Consider the following 18,974-nt stretch of genomic DNA (forward strand, 5'->3'; position numbering starts at 1 on the left):
CAGTGTGTTGATTTGATGTATATTGCAAAAGGATTACCACCATAGCTTCCATCTTGTCACATAATTACCATTTCTTTTTTGTGGTGAGAACATTTAATATCTACTCTCTTAGCAACTTTTAAGTATATTACACAGTATTGTTAACTATAATCACCATGCTGTATATTCCTCAGAACTGATTCATCTTATAACTGGAAGTTTGTACCCTTGAACCACATCCCCCCTTTTCCCCTACTCCCACCCCTGGTAACCACCATTCTGCTCTGTTTCTATGAGTTTGGCTCTTTTAGATTCCACATATGAGTGATATCATACATATTTGTCTTTCTTTGTCTGACTTACTTCACTTAGTATAATGCCCTCCAGATTCACCCATATTGTTGAAAATGGCAGAATTTCTTTCTTTCTCATGGCTAAATAATATTCGTGTGTGTGTGTGTGTGTGTGTGTGTGTGTGTGTGTATCACATCTTCTTTATCCATTCATCCATTGATGGATACTTAGGTTGTTTCCATATCTTGGCTATTGTGAATAATGCTGCAATGAACATGGGAGTGCAGTTATCTCTTCAAGATCCTGTTTCCATTTCCTTTGGATATACACCCAGAAGTGGGATTGCTGGATCACATGGTAGTTCTATTTTTAATTTTTTGAGGATGGGGGTCTCTTCTTTCTTCTTCATAGTCTCCTTTCCCTCAATTTTAGTGAAGTAGCTGAGGGCAGGTAGAGGAAATCTATTAATTCTCCTGATGCTTGCCTCTACTAATATATGGCTTGTAATTTCATCTGGGCCCAGTAAGCCTCTTCTGCAATCTTTTTATTTTGTCTTGGTCATTCTCCTCTCTCATTCCCCACATAGAATATTTCAATTTTTTTATTATGCTCTTCAAGCTGAAACCACATTTGATACTTGTCTTTCTCGGCAGAAAACATCACCTTCTACTCAATAGGAAAATAGGGGCCGTCAGGTGTAGACAAATATCTTCAAATACTTATCTGCTCTCCCCTTCCCTTTCGCACAGGTCTTTCTCTTGCCCTCAGAGTGGAATGCGTGCTTCCTCCCATCCCATCCAAACCTAGTTCCTCTTTATGTGGGTTTAGAACTGCCCCTCTCATCCCATCTTCTCCAAGATTTTCTTCAATTAATGACTCCCCATCTCTCCCCAGCATCAACTTCTCTCTGTCCATCGTTTTTAGTTTTTGATGTGTTTTGTTTTCTTTCCTCTAAGCTTCTCAACCTGTGAATCTCTTTCTGCTCTCCTTTGCGAAAAAATCTTCTTCAACCCTCCTTCTCTCTCTAGCTATGGCCCATCTCTACATACTTCTCAAGATTTCATGTTCTCTATTTCCTAATTTCCCTTTCACTTTTCAGCTCACTTCCATCTGGATTCTGGTGATCGCCTGCATTTCCATTGGTTAAAATCACCAGTGTTTTCCTGATTCCTGGATTCCAGTTTTATCTGACTTTGGCTCCTTGTTGTTTAGCAATTGGAGCAATATTGACTTGACTCTACATTGTATTAAGAGGGTATTTGGCCAGGGAACTGGATACCCTCTTAGGACTTCTCAGGACTGACATCAACCCACATAAGGTCCCTGGGGAGGGTCCTGGGCTGGGCATTGCTGAGCTCCCTTGTTGTGAGATAAGTTAGGCCTAGATAACTTTAGACCAAAACAGAGGGGGAATCCTCCTCTGTGAATTTCAGGTCCGCTAGGCCCAGGAACGGGAAAAATGGGATGAAGAGGAAAGGCTGATGAGGAAGACCAGTGAAGAGCCTCGTGCAGATAATCCAGGAAGCAAAAAAGGATAGAGGTCTGAATTAAGACAGCTGGCAATGGAGATAACCAGTTCATGAGAAGTGTGGGAAAAAACTGACAGAATTGTTGGATTAGAGAGATGAGAAAGAGAGAATTTAAGGATGACTTCTGAGTTTCTAGCTTGGGAAACAAGGGGTATACTGTCTTCATATTAATTCAAGGAGAATATAAGAAGAAGAACTGTTTGGGAGAATAGAAAAAAAGTCTCAAATTCTGCTTGTGATTAAGTTAGCTTGGGAAAAAAGAGAAATAGGTGTATGCTAAATTTGTTGAGATGTAATATTGTGAAAATGTTTGAATTTAGAATATACAGGAAATCAGAGTTAACTTTGTACAGATCATGAGGTCTAGTTTAAAAAAAAAGTCTTTGATACATATAGTGAAAATTTGTCTTTTTAGAGAAAACGTTGTTGAGCAAAGACCTAACAATTAGGTCTTTGTTCCTCCAGGAGGGTTTTAGGATTAAATGAACCTAAGAGAAAGGAACCTGAATCTCTGGCTCTCTCTAGATTCAGCTCAGCAGTGGGGTCAGGACTGGGGGTTGCCAACACTACAGCAGCCATTTGCAGGGGAGATCTCCCAGATAACGAAACATCTTGCCCTGGGATCAGGGAAGGGAACATGCTGTGAGAGGACAGTCATTGGTAGCACTTCTAAATTTGTCCCCTATACCTGATCATTGGGTGTATTTGCCTGCTTTTTTAGGTGCCTGGTTTTGAAATATCAATTTTGTCAGACCACATGTGGGTGCTGGATTAGTTAGGAAGATTGGAAAAAGTTGTCTTCAGTTCTTCTGAGACATCTGGAACAGGGGAAATGAGGAAGGGAACACAATACAGGCGGTTCTTATCATGTTGAGAAGGACTTTCATGGAGATTGTTCAGTGGGAGTTAGAAACATGAACTTGGAACTAGATATCTGAACTACTGACTTAGAAGTGGCTGATGAATGTCGTGGGGTGGGAGGTGGTGTACTGGATCTCCCGAGGGGAGCACACAGAATGAGAAGCAAGTGGATCATAGGTGGAACCCCTGCTGATCCAGTAGTTTAAAGAAACGCTGAGTCAGAGGAATCAAAAAAGGAGCCTAAAATCAAACATTCAGAGATGTAGGGATGATTATGTTTATTCTTCTAAAAATGCACACAAAATCTTAAGGATGCCTTGCTTTACAATAGCTGGACACTTTATTTCTTGTCATGCTATATGCCTAACATAATAAAGCCCAATCTAGACATTTTTTTCCCCCAACAAGGATCAACAACACTTTTACTTAAAAAATAAAATGACTTTATTATGGCATCACTACTACATATACCTGTACTTTTTGCATCCAGTTTGTTTAGTTCTTTGAAGAAAGTCTTAACAACTAGAATTGTACAGATCATAGAGCAAGAGAATTAGTTTAACAAATTAAGTAAAAAACAGTTCAGGACAACTGTACTAAAGAGTTTTAGACTATACTAAAGTTGTCTTAGAAATTTATTTACAATGTTATCATAGTATAAACACTCTAAATTTTAAAATAAATCTGTGGATTTTATACAAAAATATTCTAAAGTACAAGTATAAGTTAAACACTGAATAAAACATTCACCATATGCAGTAGAAGCTATTATTAAGAATATATTCTAGGTGGTAAAATTCAAAACGATAACCACAAGACTGTTTCCTAAACCATTTCTAATTTTAAATATTTTAGTAGTAATCACAAGGTTTAGAGTTTCATGGTAAAATTTTCATTTTTACAAATGTGAGATACACAGTTACCTTCACAGGCCTCTTTTCTCTTTAGTTTATGTAAAAGGCAACAAAGTAATAAAAATTGCTTAGTCAGAAGTTGCCATACTATGTAAGTATATAAATTGTGAAATTTTCAAAAAATCTTATCCTTAGCTGATTCCCTTTAAAAAGAAAACAGTTATATGTTGTACATAAAACAAAAAAACACATTTCAGAAAAATGTTAAGTACTAAATCTTTTTTAAAAGTCTTTTTTAAAAAAAAACTATGAACAGAACAAAACATTTGAGTTTAAATAATTTTGGTGTGAAATATCTTTGGAATAGTATAAGAAACTCTTGCCAAGAGGCACCATTTTGCTGTTTACATGTTTCATTGTTCAATAATTTCCCCCCAAAGCTACAAATGACTATTTTAAAACAATGTTGATATTATTTACAGCTGTGTTTTTACCTTGAGGTACTAATTTTGCATTTGGCTCGGATGTTCTTAAAAGGTAGATCTGTGACCTAGTAATATGCCAGTTTTGATTTCCTAAGATGTTGTATTAAAATACCATTAAAATATACATATCCTTATTACCAACCACATTCTTACAGAGAAAAATGCACATTAAACTTATTATCTTATGAACAATTTGGACTTTAGTTCCAGCTTTGGTTCCTTTTCATTCTATTAAGTAGAGTTATAAACATGGCATTTGTGGGTAATTGTAGATACCAGGATAGCAATTAAACAAAAAAAGAAAAAGTACTTAAGACTTCTGCGTTGAAACAGAGTAAATACTGACACTGGCAAAATTTTAAATGGCTCATTTTAAATGGTTTCCTAAACCATCAGTGCAAATTAGCAAACCTTTAGAAGAGTTTAGTCATGGAAAGAAGGAAGCATAATTTCATCTTCATTGGCTCCTTGTTGATACCGAACTGATGAGAAGCCCACCCAGTGCAAACGGTTCCTTTGGTAAAGCAACCAGATCAATCCGCTGATGAGACCTAAGAAACTTAGCACAGCAAATGTGATACCCATTCCTCTGTAATCAGGGCCTAGAACAGGGAAAGGTTTGACAGTGGAGGAGAGAATATAAAAGTGATCATTATTGATTTTATACATTAGGCTCTATGTCACATATGTAAACACTGTACAAATTAGATACAGTAAGTACCTGATTGTTTCATAGTGTGAACACAATTCAAATTCATCATCAGACACTTAAGTGTTTTCTTTTCCAATTTAACTGTTTTCATTCAAATCCTCTTCATTGCTATAGCAATTTTCTTCCAAAGAAATTAAAGTGCTATCATTATTCTCACTTCCCTTCCCATCATCCCTTTGAGACTATCATTCCCAGTATATTACCTTACTTGGATAGCAAATTGCTAAAAGTTGTAAATGTTTGTGTTTGACTTACCTAATGCCAAATAAAGTATTATTTGCTTTAAAGGAATTTAAGCCTTTAGGAAGACCTCATTTAGTTCCTTGCTATTCAATATCAGACACCGTCCCAGACCCTGTCTACATGCTGTCGAGATGGACTCATTTTTTCCCATGGCTTTAATACCATCTCTATGTTGACCTCCCTTCTCTCTCGTATGTCCAAAGGCACACACTGCACATGCCATGTGAATAGCTCATCTCCACATGGATGGCTCAAAATGCCAAAACAGAACTCTTGGTTTATACCACTCTAACCCTGCTCCCCCTGCCCCCCCCAAATCTTTTAGTCACTCTCCATTCCACTCAGAATGGAACCTGAACTCTTGACTCAGGATTCCAAAGCCTTAAGTGTCTGGCACCTGTCTACTTTGCAGCTCTTCCCTGAGCCCACAGCAAGTTGTTCTGTCTTAGGCTCTCTGCTCCAGCTGGCACCTCTGCCTGCTGTGACTCCTACCCTGGTCCCCAAGGCCTTTCTGATCTCAGCTTCAATATCTCCTGCTCTAAGATGTCTTCTCTGATAACCTGATCTAGAGTAGTCAACCCCCTAGTCTCGATTATATACAGTTTATAACTATTTGATATTTTCCTCTCTTTTAAAAATAGACCTGCTTGGTTACTTATTATCTGTCTTCCTCCATTACATTGTAAGCTCTGTGAGAAAAGGTATCTTATCTGTCTTGTACACGGGTAAAGCTCCGCACATAAAAGAGATAATCTAAATATTTGCTGAATCAATGCATAAATATATAGATACTGGTCACCTAGAATTAGGGTTTTACTTTTAATATTTGTACACCAAACTGAACATTTTATGCTAATCTTTAAAAACGCTGATGTGAAAATTTTAGAGCTTATTAAGATAAGATTTTTGTGGTTATTTTATGTATCAGTTATGATGAAATGGTAGTTCAAATTATGATTTCCTATAGATACTCAGGACATTTTAAGTAATTAAATAGTTTTGCATTGTTGTTAATTATGAGTTTTATGGGAATGAGGAGAAAGGAAACAAACTAACTGTAGAATTAGACCTTTGAGTTTTTACATGTTTGAACTATGGAATAAAACACATCTTAACATTTTCAAAGAAATGACCTCCCTAATACTCTGGCAGCTTCCATTTTTCTTAGGAAAGAATATACAAAGTTTAGACAGTTTAGCACTTTCCTCTGGGAGTCCTAGACATCTTATGCATTTATTGTCATTTGTAATCTATTTTTCTGAGGGAAAGAATCTATGAGTCAATCAAGATTGTTTGGATATACTCTAAGGACTAAGTACTTTAGGACAAAGTACAAAACTGCACATAATTGAATTGTACATTTATTTCTTGACCTATTCTGCAAAGTGTTCCTTAAGGACAGGTTACATACTTACCCAAGGGAGCTGTGCAGACAACTCTTCCATAGCCACGTGAACATTCAACTTTTATCCAAGTTTCATTTGAAGCTAACAGAATGCTACATTGTCCACTGCCACTCTTAAATTTATTTGCCCATTTGACAAATGTCACTTTTGATCCATCTAACCAATTCCAAGACTGATCTAAAGAAAGAAATTAAGTATAACTATGTTTATTGCAACTAAATTGCTAAGGTTAAAAGGTGCATGGCTCATATAATTTATTTCCTTAGAACTGTGCTGTGCCACTATTTTAAAATGAAATTTATTGAAAGTGAAATAATTAAAATCAGTCCATAACCTGCACTTGCCGCATTTCAAGTGTTCAATAGCCATATATGGCTAGTGATTACTATGTTGGCCAGCGTAGATATAGAACAATTTCATCTTTGCAGAAAGTTCTATTAGACAGCACTGATATAGAATATGGTGTTTTGACTAAAGTGCAGAATGCCTGTACATTTATTGTGTGACGGATAGACTTCTAAAGACCTGTATCCCTTTTCTCTTGCTCTCCGCCCCCCTCCCCCATTAAAAATCATTCCCAGTGTGCTGGTGGGCGAGGAAAGGTCCAGCGGGGTCCAAGAAGGCCTCCTCACCATGACTCCATTTTTGCTTTCCAGCTGAGGTTGCACCACCTTGTGGTGATAGTATAAACACAATTTATAATTCATTTAGATGGCCAACTTTGAATTCACTGACTTTTTGACACATACTTAATATTTTGGAATTCACACTCATTTTAATTATTTAGGATTCAAATTTGCATAAAATGTGAAGCAGACTTCCTATTCTTCTATCAAATTTGTACTCTTCATTCTTTATCAATTTCAAGTGCACTGAAACCCTCTATCTATTATGCCTTATTGAAAAACTCTTCCACAAACCTTTTTGAACCAAATTTCTGCAATTTTACTAAGCTACTATGAAAAAAAAAATCACCATTAAGACTTAATTTAGCTCTATGGTAACAAACGTTCCTAGAGGGAAGGGAACAACAGGAAGAGAACTTTCTGAATAACAGTTAAAAGCTACAAAAACACCGTGTGATAGACACTAGAAATCTAAGGGTTCCTGGTGGGGGACACGAGGGACACAGATATTGCCACAAGAGAAAAAAATATTCTGTTGACCCAAGTATCTTAAGCCTCTAAAACAATTCCAGTTGATTTAACCTGATTTTCTATTTCATTAGTGTTTCCATCATTACTAATAAGTCACTTGTTTATTCATTAGGAATTTATGAGCCTCTAAAACAGCAGACCTAGCTTATTCATCACTAAGAAGCATTCGAATTAGCCACCACTTGGCATTCTTTAGTGAGGCTGACTTGGTATTTAGGACAAGTTAGAACTCTCTTTGCACACTGTACATACAGATACGTCATTTACCGGCAGAAAGTTGAGATAATCCAAGCCAAACTCTCATGGTAATGTTATTATTTTCCCTCATCAGTCTGCTCACAAATTTATTCTCATCTTCATCCTTTATGGTAACGATAGTTGCAGAATGATCTGTTGAAGGAAAACAAACCCCAAACCAATTAGTTTTATGCAAACTAGGGAAGTGGCTTATTCTGAACCAGCCATTTGACAAAAACGATCATGATCAAGATCACAAAGATATTCAAACTTGACACAGAATGTTCTTAAAATCTGATATTTATTTCAGATTTTTAAAAATATAACATTAATAGCTTCTAAAAAAGTTAGTAATATTCTAGATTGAAACTTTGTATATAGAAATTTTACATTTCCTCAAAATGTTTACCTGGTAATATTTTTGGATCTTGGAACTACCTAACCAGTGAGACCTTTCTGTATGAACAGCTAGTCATAAGAATGGGGTATGTAATGGCAGAAGTCTGTGCTCCCCTATAGATTTTCAACACTCTCTCCTCAACAACCAGTTCTGTACAATAACTCAGCTTTAACTTTGCTTCTGTTAAAATGAAAATAAAAGCAAATAGGTTTGGGATGTCAGAGAGCATTGGCCTTCCTTTTAATATTATTTTATACATAAGAGTACTTGGTCATCCATTGTTAAGTTCCTAAATATAGTATGGCACCGAATGAGTGAGTATTCTTGAAGTTTGATAGGTTGCCCTAAACCCACAGAGATAATAGTGCTATCACCAGCATCAGGCAAGGGATAGAAACAAAATAATAACTAGACTTGGAAATCCATCCTAAATGGAATCAAATAGTCTTCAACCCAAACAAGCTTATCCATACTTGAACTAAAGCACTTCTTTTGTGGTGTGAAGTATTTAAAGAAGGGCAAAGGAAAGCCTTTTCTTCTCTACAGATCACCACAGTGTGCACACTTTACCTTGTTTAATACTACGTAGTTCTGTAGAAAAGTATTATCACTATTTTACAGATGTGGAAATGGAGGGGCAAGAAGATTAAGTAAGTTTGTCAGACTTTCATAGCTAGACAGCTTTAGAAATAGAAAGTCAATCTCAATCTTTCTAATGATAAGAATAGTTACGAATGCTCTCCATTTGCAGAGCTCTGTGATAAATTAGCACACATTATCCCATTTCATTCATTTCTACAACAACCCAACCTTTACCCAAACTTTGAAGTGAGTACTATTTTCATTCTCATTGTTCAGAGGAGAAAGAGAAACAATTATGTAGCTTCCACAATATCATTCAGCTTAGTTAGTATGGAAGCTGGGATTTGAACCCAGACCTGTCTGTCTCCAAGGCTTAAGTGCTTAAACCCTACACTACAATGACAGTAAACCTTTTTTCTCCTTTAGGAGCAAGAGGCTTCTGACTTTCAGAACATGTATATAGAGCTCATAATAGTTCCCACCACGTGTAACATGTATAACACACAACAGTTCCCACACAAAAGTTTCCATCATGTAGCTAAGCAGCAACAAGGAGATTTTTAAATCAGTAAAGTGTCTCCACAAGTTAGTAAAATAAGATAAATGTCATCTGCCTGCCTGAATTGAGACCCAAGGATGCAGGTATTTGAAATACTCTAGGTGGTCTCCCTAGAAGTCGTTTCACAGTTAGACTACCCGCCAAGTTTCTCATGGGAGGGAGTCAATCATTGCTGCTCTTTCATTTTAGTTAAATCTGAAGACAAAAAGTCCTGTCCGTTATAGTGTTCAGAGGTGTGGGCCATCCCTTTTGCAGAACGGATGAACAACCCATGCTTCTTACACTTTGTTACCCAGGTCAGGCTAAGCTTACTTATTAATGACCAGGTAATGAAAAATCTACAATTTTGTATTTACTGCTTAACCAACTTCACAAAAAATCAGCTTCTTAATCCTTTCATTTAAGCACATCTAGCTATATTTAAAACAGTTTCATTTGTCAGTATTTTCACATAATAGTTTACTTAGCAATTTTTTATTCTATTTCTTCCCACTTACTTTTATTTACCATGTACATATTGTTACATTGATCATTTTTTTCTAACACCTTTATTGGAGCATAATTGCTTTGCAATGTTGTGTTAGTTTCTGTTGTGTAACAAAGTGAATCAGCTATATGTATACATATATCCCCATATTCCCTCCCTCTTGCGTCTCCCTCCCACCCTCCCTATCCGACTCCTCTAGGAGGTCACAAAGCACCAAGCTGATCTCCCTGTGCTATGCGGCTGCTTCCCACTAGCTATTTATTTTACATTTGGTAGTGTATATATGTCAATATTATTCTCTCACTTCGTCTCAGCTTACCCTTCCCCCTCCCCGTGTCCTCAAGTCCATTCTCTACGTCTGTGTCTTTATTCCTGTCCTGCCCCTAGATTCGTCAGACCATTTTTTTTTTAGATTCCATATATATGTGTTAGCATACGGTATTTGCTTTTCTCTTTCTGACTTACTTCACTCTGTATGACAGACTCTAGGTCCATCCACCTCACTACAAATAACTCAATTTCGTTTCTTTTTATAGCTGAGTAATATTCCATTGTATATATATGCCACATCTTCTTTATACATTCATCTGTCGATGGAGACTTACGTTGCTTCCATGTCCTGGCTATTGCAAATAGAGCTGCAATGAACGTTGCGGTGCATGACTCTTTTTGAATTATGGTTTTCTCAGGGTATATGCCCAGTAGTGGGATTGCTGGATCATATGGTAGCTCTATTTTTAGTTTTTTAAGGAACCTCCATATTGTTCTCCATAGTGGCTGTATCAATTTACATTCCCACCAACAATGCAGCAGGGTTCCCTTTTCTCCGCACCCTCTCCAGGATTTATTGTTTGTAGACTTTTTGACCAGTGTGAGGTGATACCTCACTGTAGTTTTAACTTGCATTTCTCTAATGATTAGTGATGCTGAGCATCCGTTCATGTGTCTGTTGGCAATCTGTATATCTTCTTTGGAGAAATGTCTTTTTAGGTCTTCTGTCCATTTTTGTTTTGGGTTGTTTGCTTTTTTGATATTGAGCTGCATGAGCTGCTTGTATATTTTGGAGATTAATACTTTGTCTGTTGCTTCGTTTGCAAATATTTTCTCCCATTCTGAGGGTTGCCTTTTCGTCTTGTTTATGGTTTCCTTTGCTATTCAAAAGCTTTTAAGTTTCATTATGTTCCATTTGTTTATTTTTGTTATTTCCATTTGTCTAGGAGGTGGGTCAAAAAGGATCTTGCTGTGATTTATGTCATAGAGTGTTCTGCCTATGTTTTCCTCTAAGAGTTTTATAGTGTCTGGCCTTACATTTATGTCTTTAATCCATTTTGAGTTTATTTTTGTGTATGGTGTTAGGGAGTGTTCTAATTTCATTCTTGTACATGTAGCTGTCCAGTTCTCCCAGCACCACTTATTGAAGAGGCTGTCTTTTCTCCATTGCATATTCTTGCCTCCTTTATCAAAAATATGGTGACCATATGTGCATGGGTTTATCTCTGGGCTTTATATCCTGTTCCATTGATCTATATTTCTGTTTTTGTGCCAGTACCATACTGTCTTGATTACTGTAGTTTTGTAGTATAGTCTAAGTCAGGGAGCCTGATTCCTCCAGCTCCGTTTTTCTTTCTCAGGATTGCTCTAGCTATTCGGAGTCTTTTGTGTTTCCATAAAAATTGTGAAATTTTTTGTTCTAGTTCTGTGAAAAATGCCATTGGTAGTTTGATAGGGATTGCACTGAATCTGTAGATTGCTTTGGGTAGTATAGTCATTTTCACAATGTTAACTCTTCCAACCCAAGAACACAGTATATCTCTCCATCTGTTGGTATCATCTTTAATTTCTTTCATCAGTGTCTTATAGTTTTCTGCATACAGGTCTTTTGTCTCCCTAGGTAGGTTTATTCCTAGGTATTTTATTCTTTTTGTTGCAATGGTAAATGGGTGTGTTTCCTTAATTTCACTTTCAGAGTTTTCATCATTAGTGTATAGGAATGCAAGAGATTTCTGTGCATTAATTTTGTATCCTGCTACTTTACCAAATTCATTGATTAGCTCTAGTAGTTTTCTGGTAGCATCTTTAGGATTCTCTATGTATAGTATCATGTCATATGCAAACAGTGACAGCTTTACTTCTTCTTTTCTGATTTGTATTCCTTTTATTTCTTTTTCTTCTCTGATTGCCGTGGCTAAAACTTCCAAAACTATGTTGAACAATAGTGGTGAGAGTGGGCAGCCTTGTCTTGTTCCTGATCTTAGAGGAAGTGGCTTCAGTTTTTCACCATTGAGAATGATGTTGGCTGTGGGTTTGTCATATATGGTCTTTATGTCATATATGTTGAGGTAGGCTCCCTCTAGGCCTACTTTCTGGAGAGTTTTTATCATAAATGGGTGTTGAATTTTGTCAAAAGCTTTTTCTGCATCTATTGAGATGATCATATGGTTTTTCTCCTTCAATTTGTTAATATTGTGTATCACATTGATTGCATATATTGAAGAATCCTTGGGATAAACCCCACTTGATCATGGTGTATGATCCTTTAATGTGCTGTTGGATTCTGTTTGCTAGTATTTTGTTGAGGATTTTTGCATCTATGTTCATCAGTGATATTGGCCTGTAGTTTTCTTTCTTTGTGACATCTTTGTCTGGTTTTGGTATCAGGGTGATGGTGGCCTCGTAGAATGAGTTTGGGAGTGTTTCTCCCTCTGTTATATTTTGGAAGAGTTTGAGAAGGATAGGTGTTAGCTCTTCTTTAAATGTTTGATAGAATTCGCCTGTGAAGCCATCTGGTCCTGGGCTTTTGTTTGTGGGAAGATTTTTAATCACAGTCTCAATTTCAGTGCCTGTGATTGGTATGTTTATATTTTCTATTTCTTCCTGGTTCAGTCTTGGAAGGTTGTGCTTTTCCAAGAATTTGTCCATTTCTTCCAGGTTGTCCATTTTATTGGCATGTAGTTGCTTGTAGTAATCTCTCATGATCCTTTGTATTTCTGCAGTGTCAGCTGTTACTTCTCCTTTTCAGTTCTAATTCTGTAGATTTGAGTCTTCTCCCTTTTTTTCTTGATGAGTCTGGCTAATGCTTTATCAATTTTGTTTATCTTCTCAAAGAACTAGCTTTTAGTTTTATTGATCTTTGCTATTGTTTCCTTCATTTCTTTTTAATTCTGATCTGATCTTTATGATTTCTTTCCTTCTGCTAACTTTGGGTTTTTTTTGTTCCTCTTTCTCTAATTGCTTTAGGTGTAAGGTTAGGTTGTTTATTTGAGATGTTTCTTGTTTCTTGAGGTAAGACTGTATTGCTATAAACTTCCCTCTTAGAACTGCTTTTGCTGCATCCTGTAGGTTTTGGGTTGTCGTGTTTTCATTGTCATTTATTTCTAGGTATTTTTTGATTTCCTCTTTGATTTGTTCAGTGATCTCTTGTTTATTTAGTAGCATATTGTTTAGCCTCCATGTGTTTGTATTTTTTACAGGTTTCTTCCTGTAATTGATATCTAGACTCATAGAGTTGTGGTCAGAAAAGATACTTGATATGATTTCAATTTTCTTAAATTTACCAAGGCTTGATTTGTGACCCAAGATGTGCTCTATCCTGGAGAATGTTCCATGAGCACTTGAGAAGAAAGTGTATTCTGTTGTTTTTGGATGGAATGTCATATAAATATCAATTAAGTCCATCTTGTTTAATGTATCATTTAAAGCTTGTGTTTCCTTCTTTATTTTCATTTTGGATGATCTGTCCATTGGTGAAAGTGGGGTGTTAATGTCCCCTACTATTATTGTGTTACTGTCGATTTCCCCTTCTATGGCTGTTAGCATTTGCCTTATGTATTGAGGTGCTCCTATGTTGGGTGCATAAATATTTATAATTGTTATATCTTCTTCTTGGATTAATCCCTTGATCATTATGTAGTGTCCTTCTTTGTCTCTTGTAACAGTCTTTATTTTAAAGTCTATTTTGTCTGATATGAGAATTGCTACTTCAGCTTTCTTTTGATTTCCATTTGCATGGAATATCTTTTTCCATCCCCTCACTTTCAGTCTGTATGTGTCCCTAGGTCTGACACTGATCATTTTTAATGGTTATTTCAATATTACACTGAGCTCATATATCATAAAATACTTAACCATTTCCCCACCACTAGGCAATTGGGTAATAATTCTATTATAATTAGTGAGTGCTTTAGAAATATTTTCAAAAATATAATCTTTGTTTTAAAGGGTTTCGTTAAGAAAAATTCCAATGATTAAATTACTGAGTCAAAGAAAGTCAACACATTTTAACTTACCAAGCTCTGAACAAAACCGTCTGGCTTCTGAGAAACTGTGCAATGCCTGATCAGACGTGTAACAGTGGTCCCTGTACTGAATCCACTGTGACTCATTCCCTTTTACTGCTGGACATCTTGATGAGTATGTATGAGAGGACACCTCTTTAGCTGTAAAAGTGTTAGACATAACTGTGAAAATGCACAGAAAAAAATGACTGACTTTTAAAATCTCATTAAATGTCACTGACACTGTGGTTGACACTGTGGTTCCTGTGGGTAAGAAGCATTCAACTCAATACACATCGGAGACAGCTGCAGCCCACACTGTATGAGTATGCATTCTTGTTAGTTTTTGGAATACCATTTTTAAAACTGAGAATACAGAGGAAAGTACTTAGCCCTCTAAGATGAATTTAGACTAAAGTAAAAACAATTGGAAAGACAGACTAGGAGAAGAAGAAAAGACAGCTTGGGTAGACCTGTAACTACTTTGAAATAATAATTAAAATTCTTTATTTCTTTGGATTCCTTTTTATAGTAATAATAAAAATGTAGTTGTACCTTGCCGTAAAAAAAAATCACACCCACAGGTGAAAATTTGGTAATTTGTTTACAAAGCACAACAGATCAGCACAGTAAAATCTGTCTCAAACAAAAAAAGTAAGTGTGGCTTCGCAGCTCTTAACAATTCCCCTTGTTTCCACTTAAACTCTTTAATTTTTAATTGTGCTGTGTAACACAAGAAGCCTGTGTAATGAAGCCTGTGCCCCTTAAGACCATTGTTAATTCCAACAGAAGAGAGTATGAGAACTGGAAAGTAAATTGCTGGCATCCTGTTGGTGGGGTACAGATTATCTGAATCAAATATCTGACCTCGTATGGCCAGTAATCTCAACCCAAACCATTGTTCTGTATGCATTATGTATGGTCTGCATATCCTTCAGTCACTGAAGGCCTTTTCTGCTTTTTTCTCCTTGTCACAGTTTGGTAGAATTCTTTTTATTTATGATCCCTATGATTCCAGAAGAATGGCTGCTGTCCCTTCCTTCTTCATCAGGAGACTTCAGGATGGCTCTCCATTCCTCCTTCTGCTTCTCTATCCTCTGTTTCTTCACCTGGGCTTGTTCTTTTTTGAAATCTAGTTATTTGATTGCCTTCTGCCTCCATACTTCCCATTAATGCCACTAGTTTCAGTTCCAAGTCTTCTTCCTTCAGTTTGACAATTGATTACTCCTGGGTAAGTTTCCCAGTTGCAGATGACGTTTGGTCATCTGCAAATTCATCTGCAAAGTCTGTAAGACTTGTGACAATTCTTCATTAATGCTGCCGGAGGAGGAAGACGGTACTAGCAAGCTCTTGATTCTACCACATTGTGAATATAGTTTCTTTGCCAAAAATATACAGCTGACTACTCCTTCATTGAACAGGCAGTAATGTGTGTTGCTTCATTAGAGGCAAAACATGTTGAACATTGGCTACCAATGCATGGCTAGGACAAGCGGACTTTTATGAATGGGCTGGCTTAAAAAAAATTCTTCTTACACTGAGAACATATGGAAATGCCTTATCTTCAAAGTCTATTTGTTTCTAGTCCAGGCTGCAACTGGGCTGTTTTAGACTGCATACATTTTCTTTCCTTACTGTTCTTCATGAAGTTTTGCTTCCGACTCTTGCATTGTGGTAAGTTTGTTATATTCTTGTCAAGAAGATTCAACTTTTTTGAAAGGGGTAAAATACACACAACATAAAATTTACCACTATAACTATTTTTAACTGTACCATTCAGTGGTATTAAGTACATTCACATTATTGTGCAAACATCACCACCATCCACCTCCAAAATTTTTTCATCTTGCAAAATTGAAACTTTGTTCCCATTAAATAATAACTCCTCATTCCTCCCTCCTCCCCGCAACCACCATTCTACTTTATGTCCCTGTGAATTTGGCAACTCTAGGTACCTCATATAAGTGCAATCTTACAGTATTTGTCCTTTTGTGACTGGCTTATTTCACTAAGCATAATGTCTTCAAGGTTCACCCATGTCACATTGTGTCAGAATTTCCTTTCTTTTTAAGGCTGAATAATATTCCACAGGATGTACACAGCACATTTTGCTTATCCATTCATCTATCAATGGACACTTGAGTTGCTTCTACCTTTTGGCTATTGTGAATAGTGCTGATATGAACATGGTTTTACAAATATCTGTTCGAGTCCCTGTTTTCACTTCTTTTGGGTACATACCCAGATGTGGGATTGCTGGATCATACAGTAATTCTATGTTAAATTTTTTGAGGAGTCATCATACCATATTCCACAGTGGCTAAACACCATTTTATAGTCCCACCAGCAATGCACAAGGGTTCCAATTTCTCCACATCCTCACCAATACTTGTTATTTTCTTTTTTTTTTTTTTAAGATCCAGTTTAAGTTTGCACTTGTATTCATTTCCCAGGGCTGCCATAATAAATCAGCACAAACTTGGTGACTTAAAACGACAGAAATTTATTCTCTCATAGTTCTGGGGACTAGAAGTCTGAAAATAAGGTGTTAGCAGGGTTGGTTCTTTCTAGAGGCTCTGAAGAAGGATCTGTTTCATGCCTCTCTCCTAGCTTCTCGTGGTTGCTGGCAATCCTTGGCTTGTAGCTGCATCACTGCAATCTCTGCCTCTGTTATCAAATGGCCTTCTTCTTGTGTGTCTGAGTCTCTCCTCTTATAAGAACACCAGTCACTGGATTTAGGGCCCATCCTAATTAAGTATGACCTCATCTTAACTAACTACCTCTGCAAAGACTATTTCTAAATAAGGTCACATTCTGAGGTTCTAGGTGGACATGCATTTTGGGGAACACCATTCAACCCAATACATCACTGAATTTGTGTTTGAGCTGTTGTCATTCTCCTTCATCCTATAAAGTCTGTTTCTCTAACACAGATGTCCTCTCCATTTCTACATGCTTTATCATCTCTCTCATGTGTTTCAATTGTTTTTCTAAAAGATTAAATTTATTTTCTATACCTAACAACTAAGATGTCAGTTCTTGATTGTGTTTTTATTCCTCATTCTCTATATCATTCGCCTTTTCTTGTATTCACTTGTATATCTAGATAAGGTGTTCACATTTTCTTCTGCTTAAATCTGTTGAATGTTAAACCTCTCTTGAGGATTCTTCAGAGCAGAAAATATGGTAAGCACCGAGAACCAGAAGCTTCAGATAACCACATGGCCACATCTCGTGGCCTGCCCAGAGGGCCTCTGCAGCTTGCGCTGTAGGTTCTTGTGCTCTTCATCATGATTCATACTCCACCCACCAGGGACGGCCCCAGGTCCAGCCCCTGAAGGAAGGGGCTCTTTCTTTAGATTTTAAGGATCCTATATGTTTGGAAAACGTTTAGTTACACAAAACATTTCTTTACTATAGAAACTTTCAGAGCCATCAGTATGGTAAATCATAGAGGTATTTCCCAAATTTCTATGCTGTGGAACCCTTTTTTAAAAGGAGCATCTCAGCCTTTGAAAAACATTGCCAAGTGAAATTAAAATTCACAAATTCTAGAGTAAAACTCATCTAGTGACAGAACAATTGAAAGTCTTTGAGAACAAATTCCCTGAATGGGCATATCATATTTGTTTCTCTTCACAAAGTATCAAAAGTATTTTGATAGGACTTGTGAATAAACCTTATTTAAAATCTACAAAAAGTTCCTTTGAGTATTTAATCATGTGCATAAAATAAATGTCATGTTTTAGTAAATATACAGTTATTTGAAATCAAGTCTTACGTTCTGTAGATTTATAACAAATAGCACCATCCTTAACAGAGTTGCATTTTTCATGTTTCCAAATTCCTTTTGGATCCAAGACAACACAATTTCCAGCAGATTTTTTATCTTTCCATGGGATATAGTCAAAGGCACTGCCATCAGACCATTCAAAACTTGATTCACTTCCCTGTGTTAAGAATAATAGAGATAACTTGAATTCAGATGTACGACTTCAAAAAGAACATTAAGAAGAACATGCATGCTTTAAAAAATACAGGGATGGAGTGTTAATTATTTGCTTACAAGTATTGTAGATCTGGACCTACTTGTAAAATCAGGGATTTATTTTTGATGCATTGATTTGAGACATTTGCTCTGGCATAATTTAAATAGGACTTTAAATTTCGAGACAGGGTTACTATACTCTATCTCTAGATTTGTTTTTTTTTTTTTTAAAGGATGACTTTATATAACACTTGAAATTAAATGACATGCAAATGTCTTCCATTTGTCACAATTACAGATTTACAGTCTCAACCTTCACATTATTCTAAATATTGTCTTTTATGTTTTATAGTTTTGTGGTTTGTGTCTCTGGCTAGATTTTTTCATGTTACAGAAGTCATCAAGCAGCAGGGGTCTGGAAGAGAAAAATACTTCCCAAGAAACTCATACGGGAAGGTTAGTTTTGACTTGTCCTCGATTCTATAATCCTAATTTGCCATCCTTTTATTTTCCCCACTTTGTTCTAAAGATTATTTAAATTAGGCCTTCAATTCTAATCTCAATAGATGTCTATTTTTTGTACACTAGACATCATTATTAGTACATGAATATACTAATTAATAGGGTTCGAATAGTGGTACAAAAGACGTGTTTACCCACAGAAGATTATTTTCAAATAGTGTTAATTTCTAGGGGGAAAGTGGGGAGAAAATATACATCTATTAGTCCTAATGTTAAGAGTTTTACTTGGCACCTTATACAGTATAAATTTTGTGCTAATAATCCTCTATTAAGGAAAATATTATCACCCCAGTTTTACAGATGAGGAAATAAGCTTGCAAAGGTTTAATAACTTGCTTGTGATCACCCAACATGTAAACAGAAGACCTGCCACTCGTACTGGAACTCAGGTTTTTCTGATCCTGT

The 18,974-nt window shown here is 36.4% G+C and overlaps 1 protein-coding gene across 2 annotated transcripts in view; it reads right to left on the reverse strand.

Moving 5' to 3' along the window:
* The window catches only part of LOC309662312 (CD302 antigen), a 131,578-nt gene that overhangs the window by 32,190 nt on the left and 80,414 nt on the right, over positions 1–18,974 (reverse strand). The window contains exons 31-35 of one of the 2 annotated variants that reach the window (XM_082464898.1): positions 17,841–18,009; positions 14,072–14,221; positions 7,788–7,910; positions 6,373–6,540; positions 2,927–4,604 (exon numbers count right to left, since the gene is read on the reverse strand). In XM_082464898.1, coding sequence (XP_082321024.1) covers positions 4,426–4,604; positions 6,373–6,540; positions 7,788–7,910; positions 14,072–14,221; positions 17,841–18,009 — 789 coding nt within the window. In that variant the 3' untranslated portion in view covers positions 2,927–4,425. Of the gene's footprint in view, positions 1–2,926; positions 4,605–6,372; positions 6,541–7,787; positions 7,911–14,071; positions 14,222–17,840; positions 18,010–18,974 lie in introns of those variants that run through there. The other variant, XM_082464902.1, reaches the window with a different exon arrangement.

Source organism: Balaenoptera physalus, assembly GCF_965194825.1.
Source record: "Balaenoptera physalus genome assembly, chromosome: 6".
Lineage (NCBI taxonomy): Eukaryota > Metazoa > Chordata > Mammalia > Artiodactyla > Balaenopteridae > Balaenoptera > Balaenoptera physalus.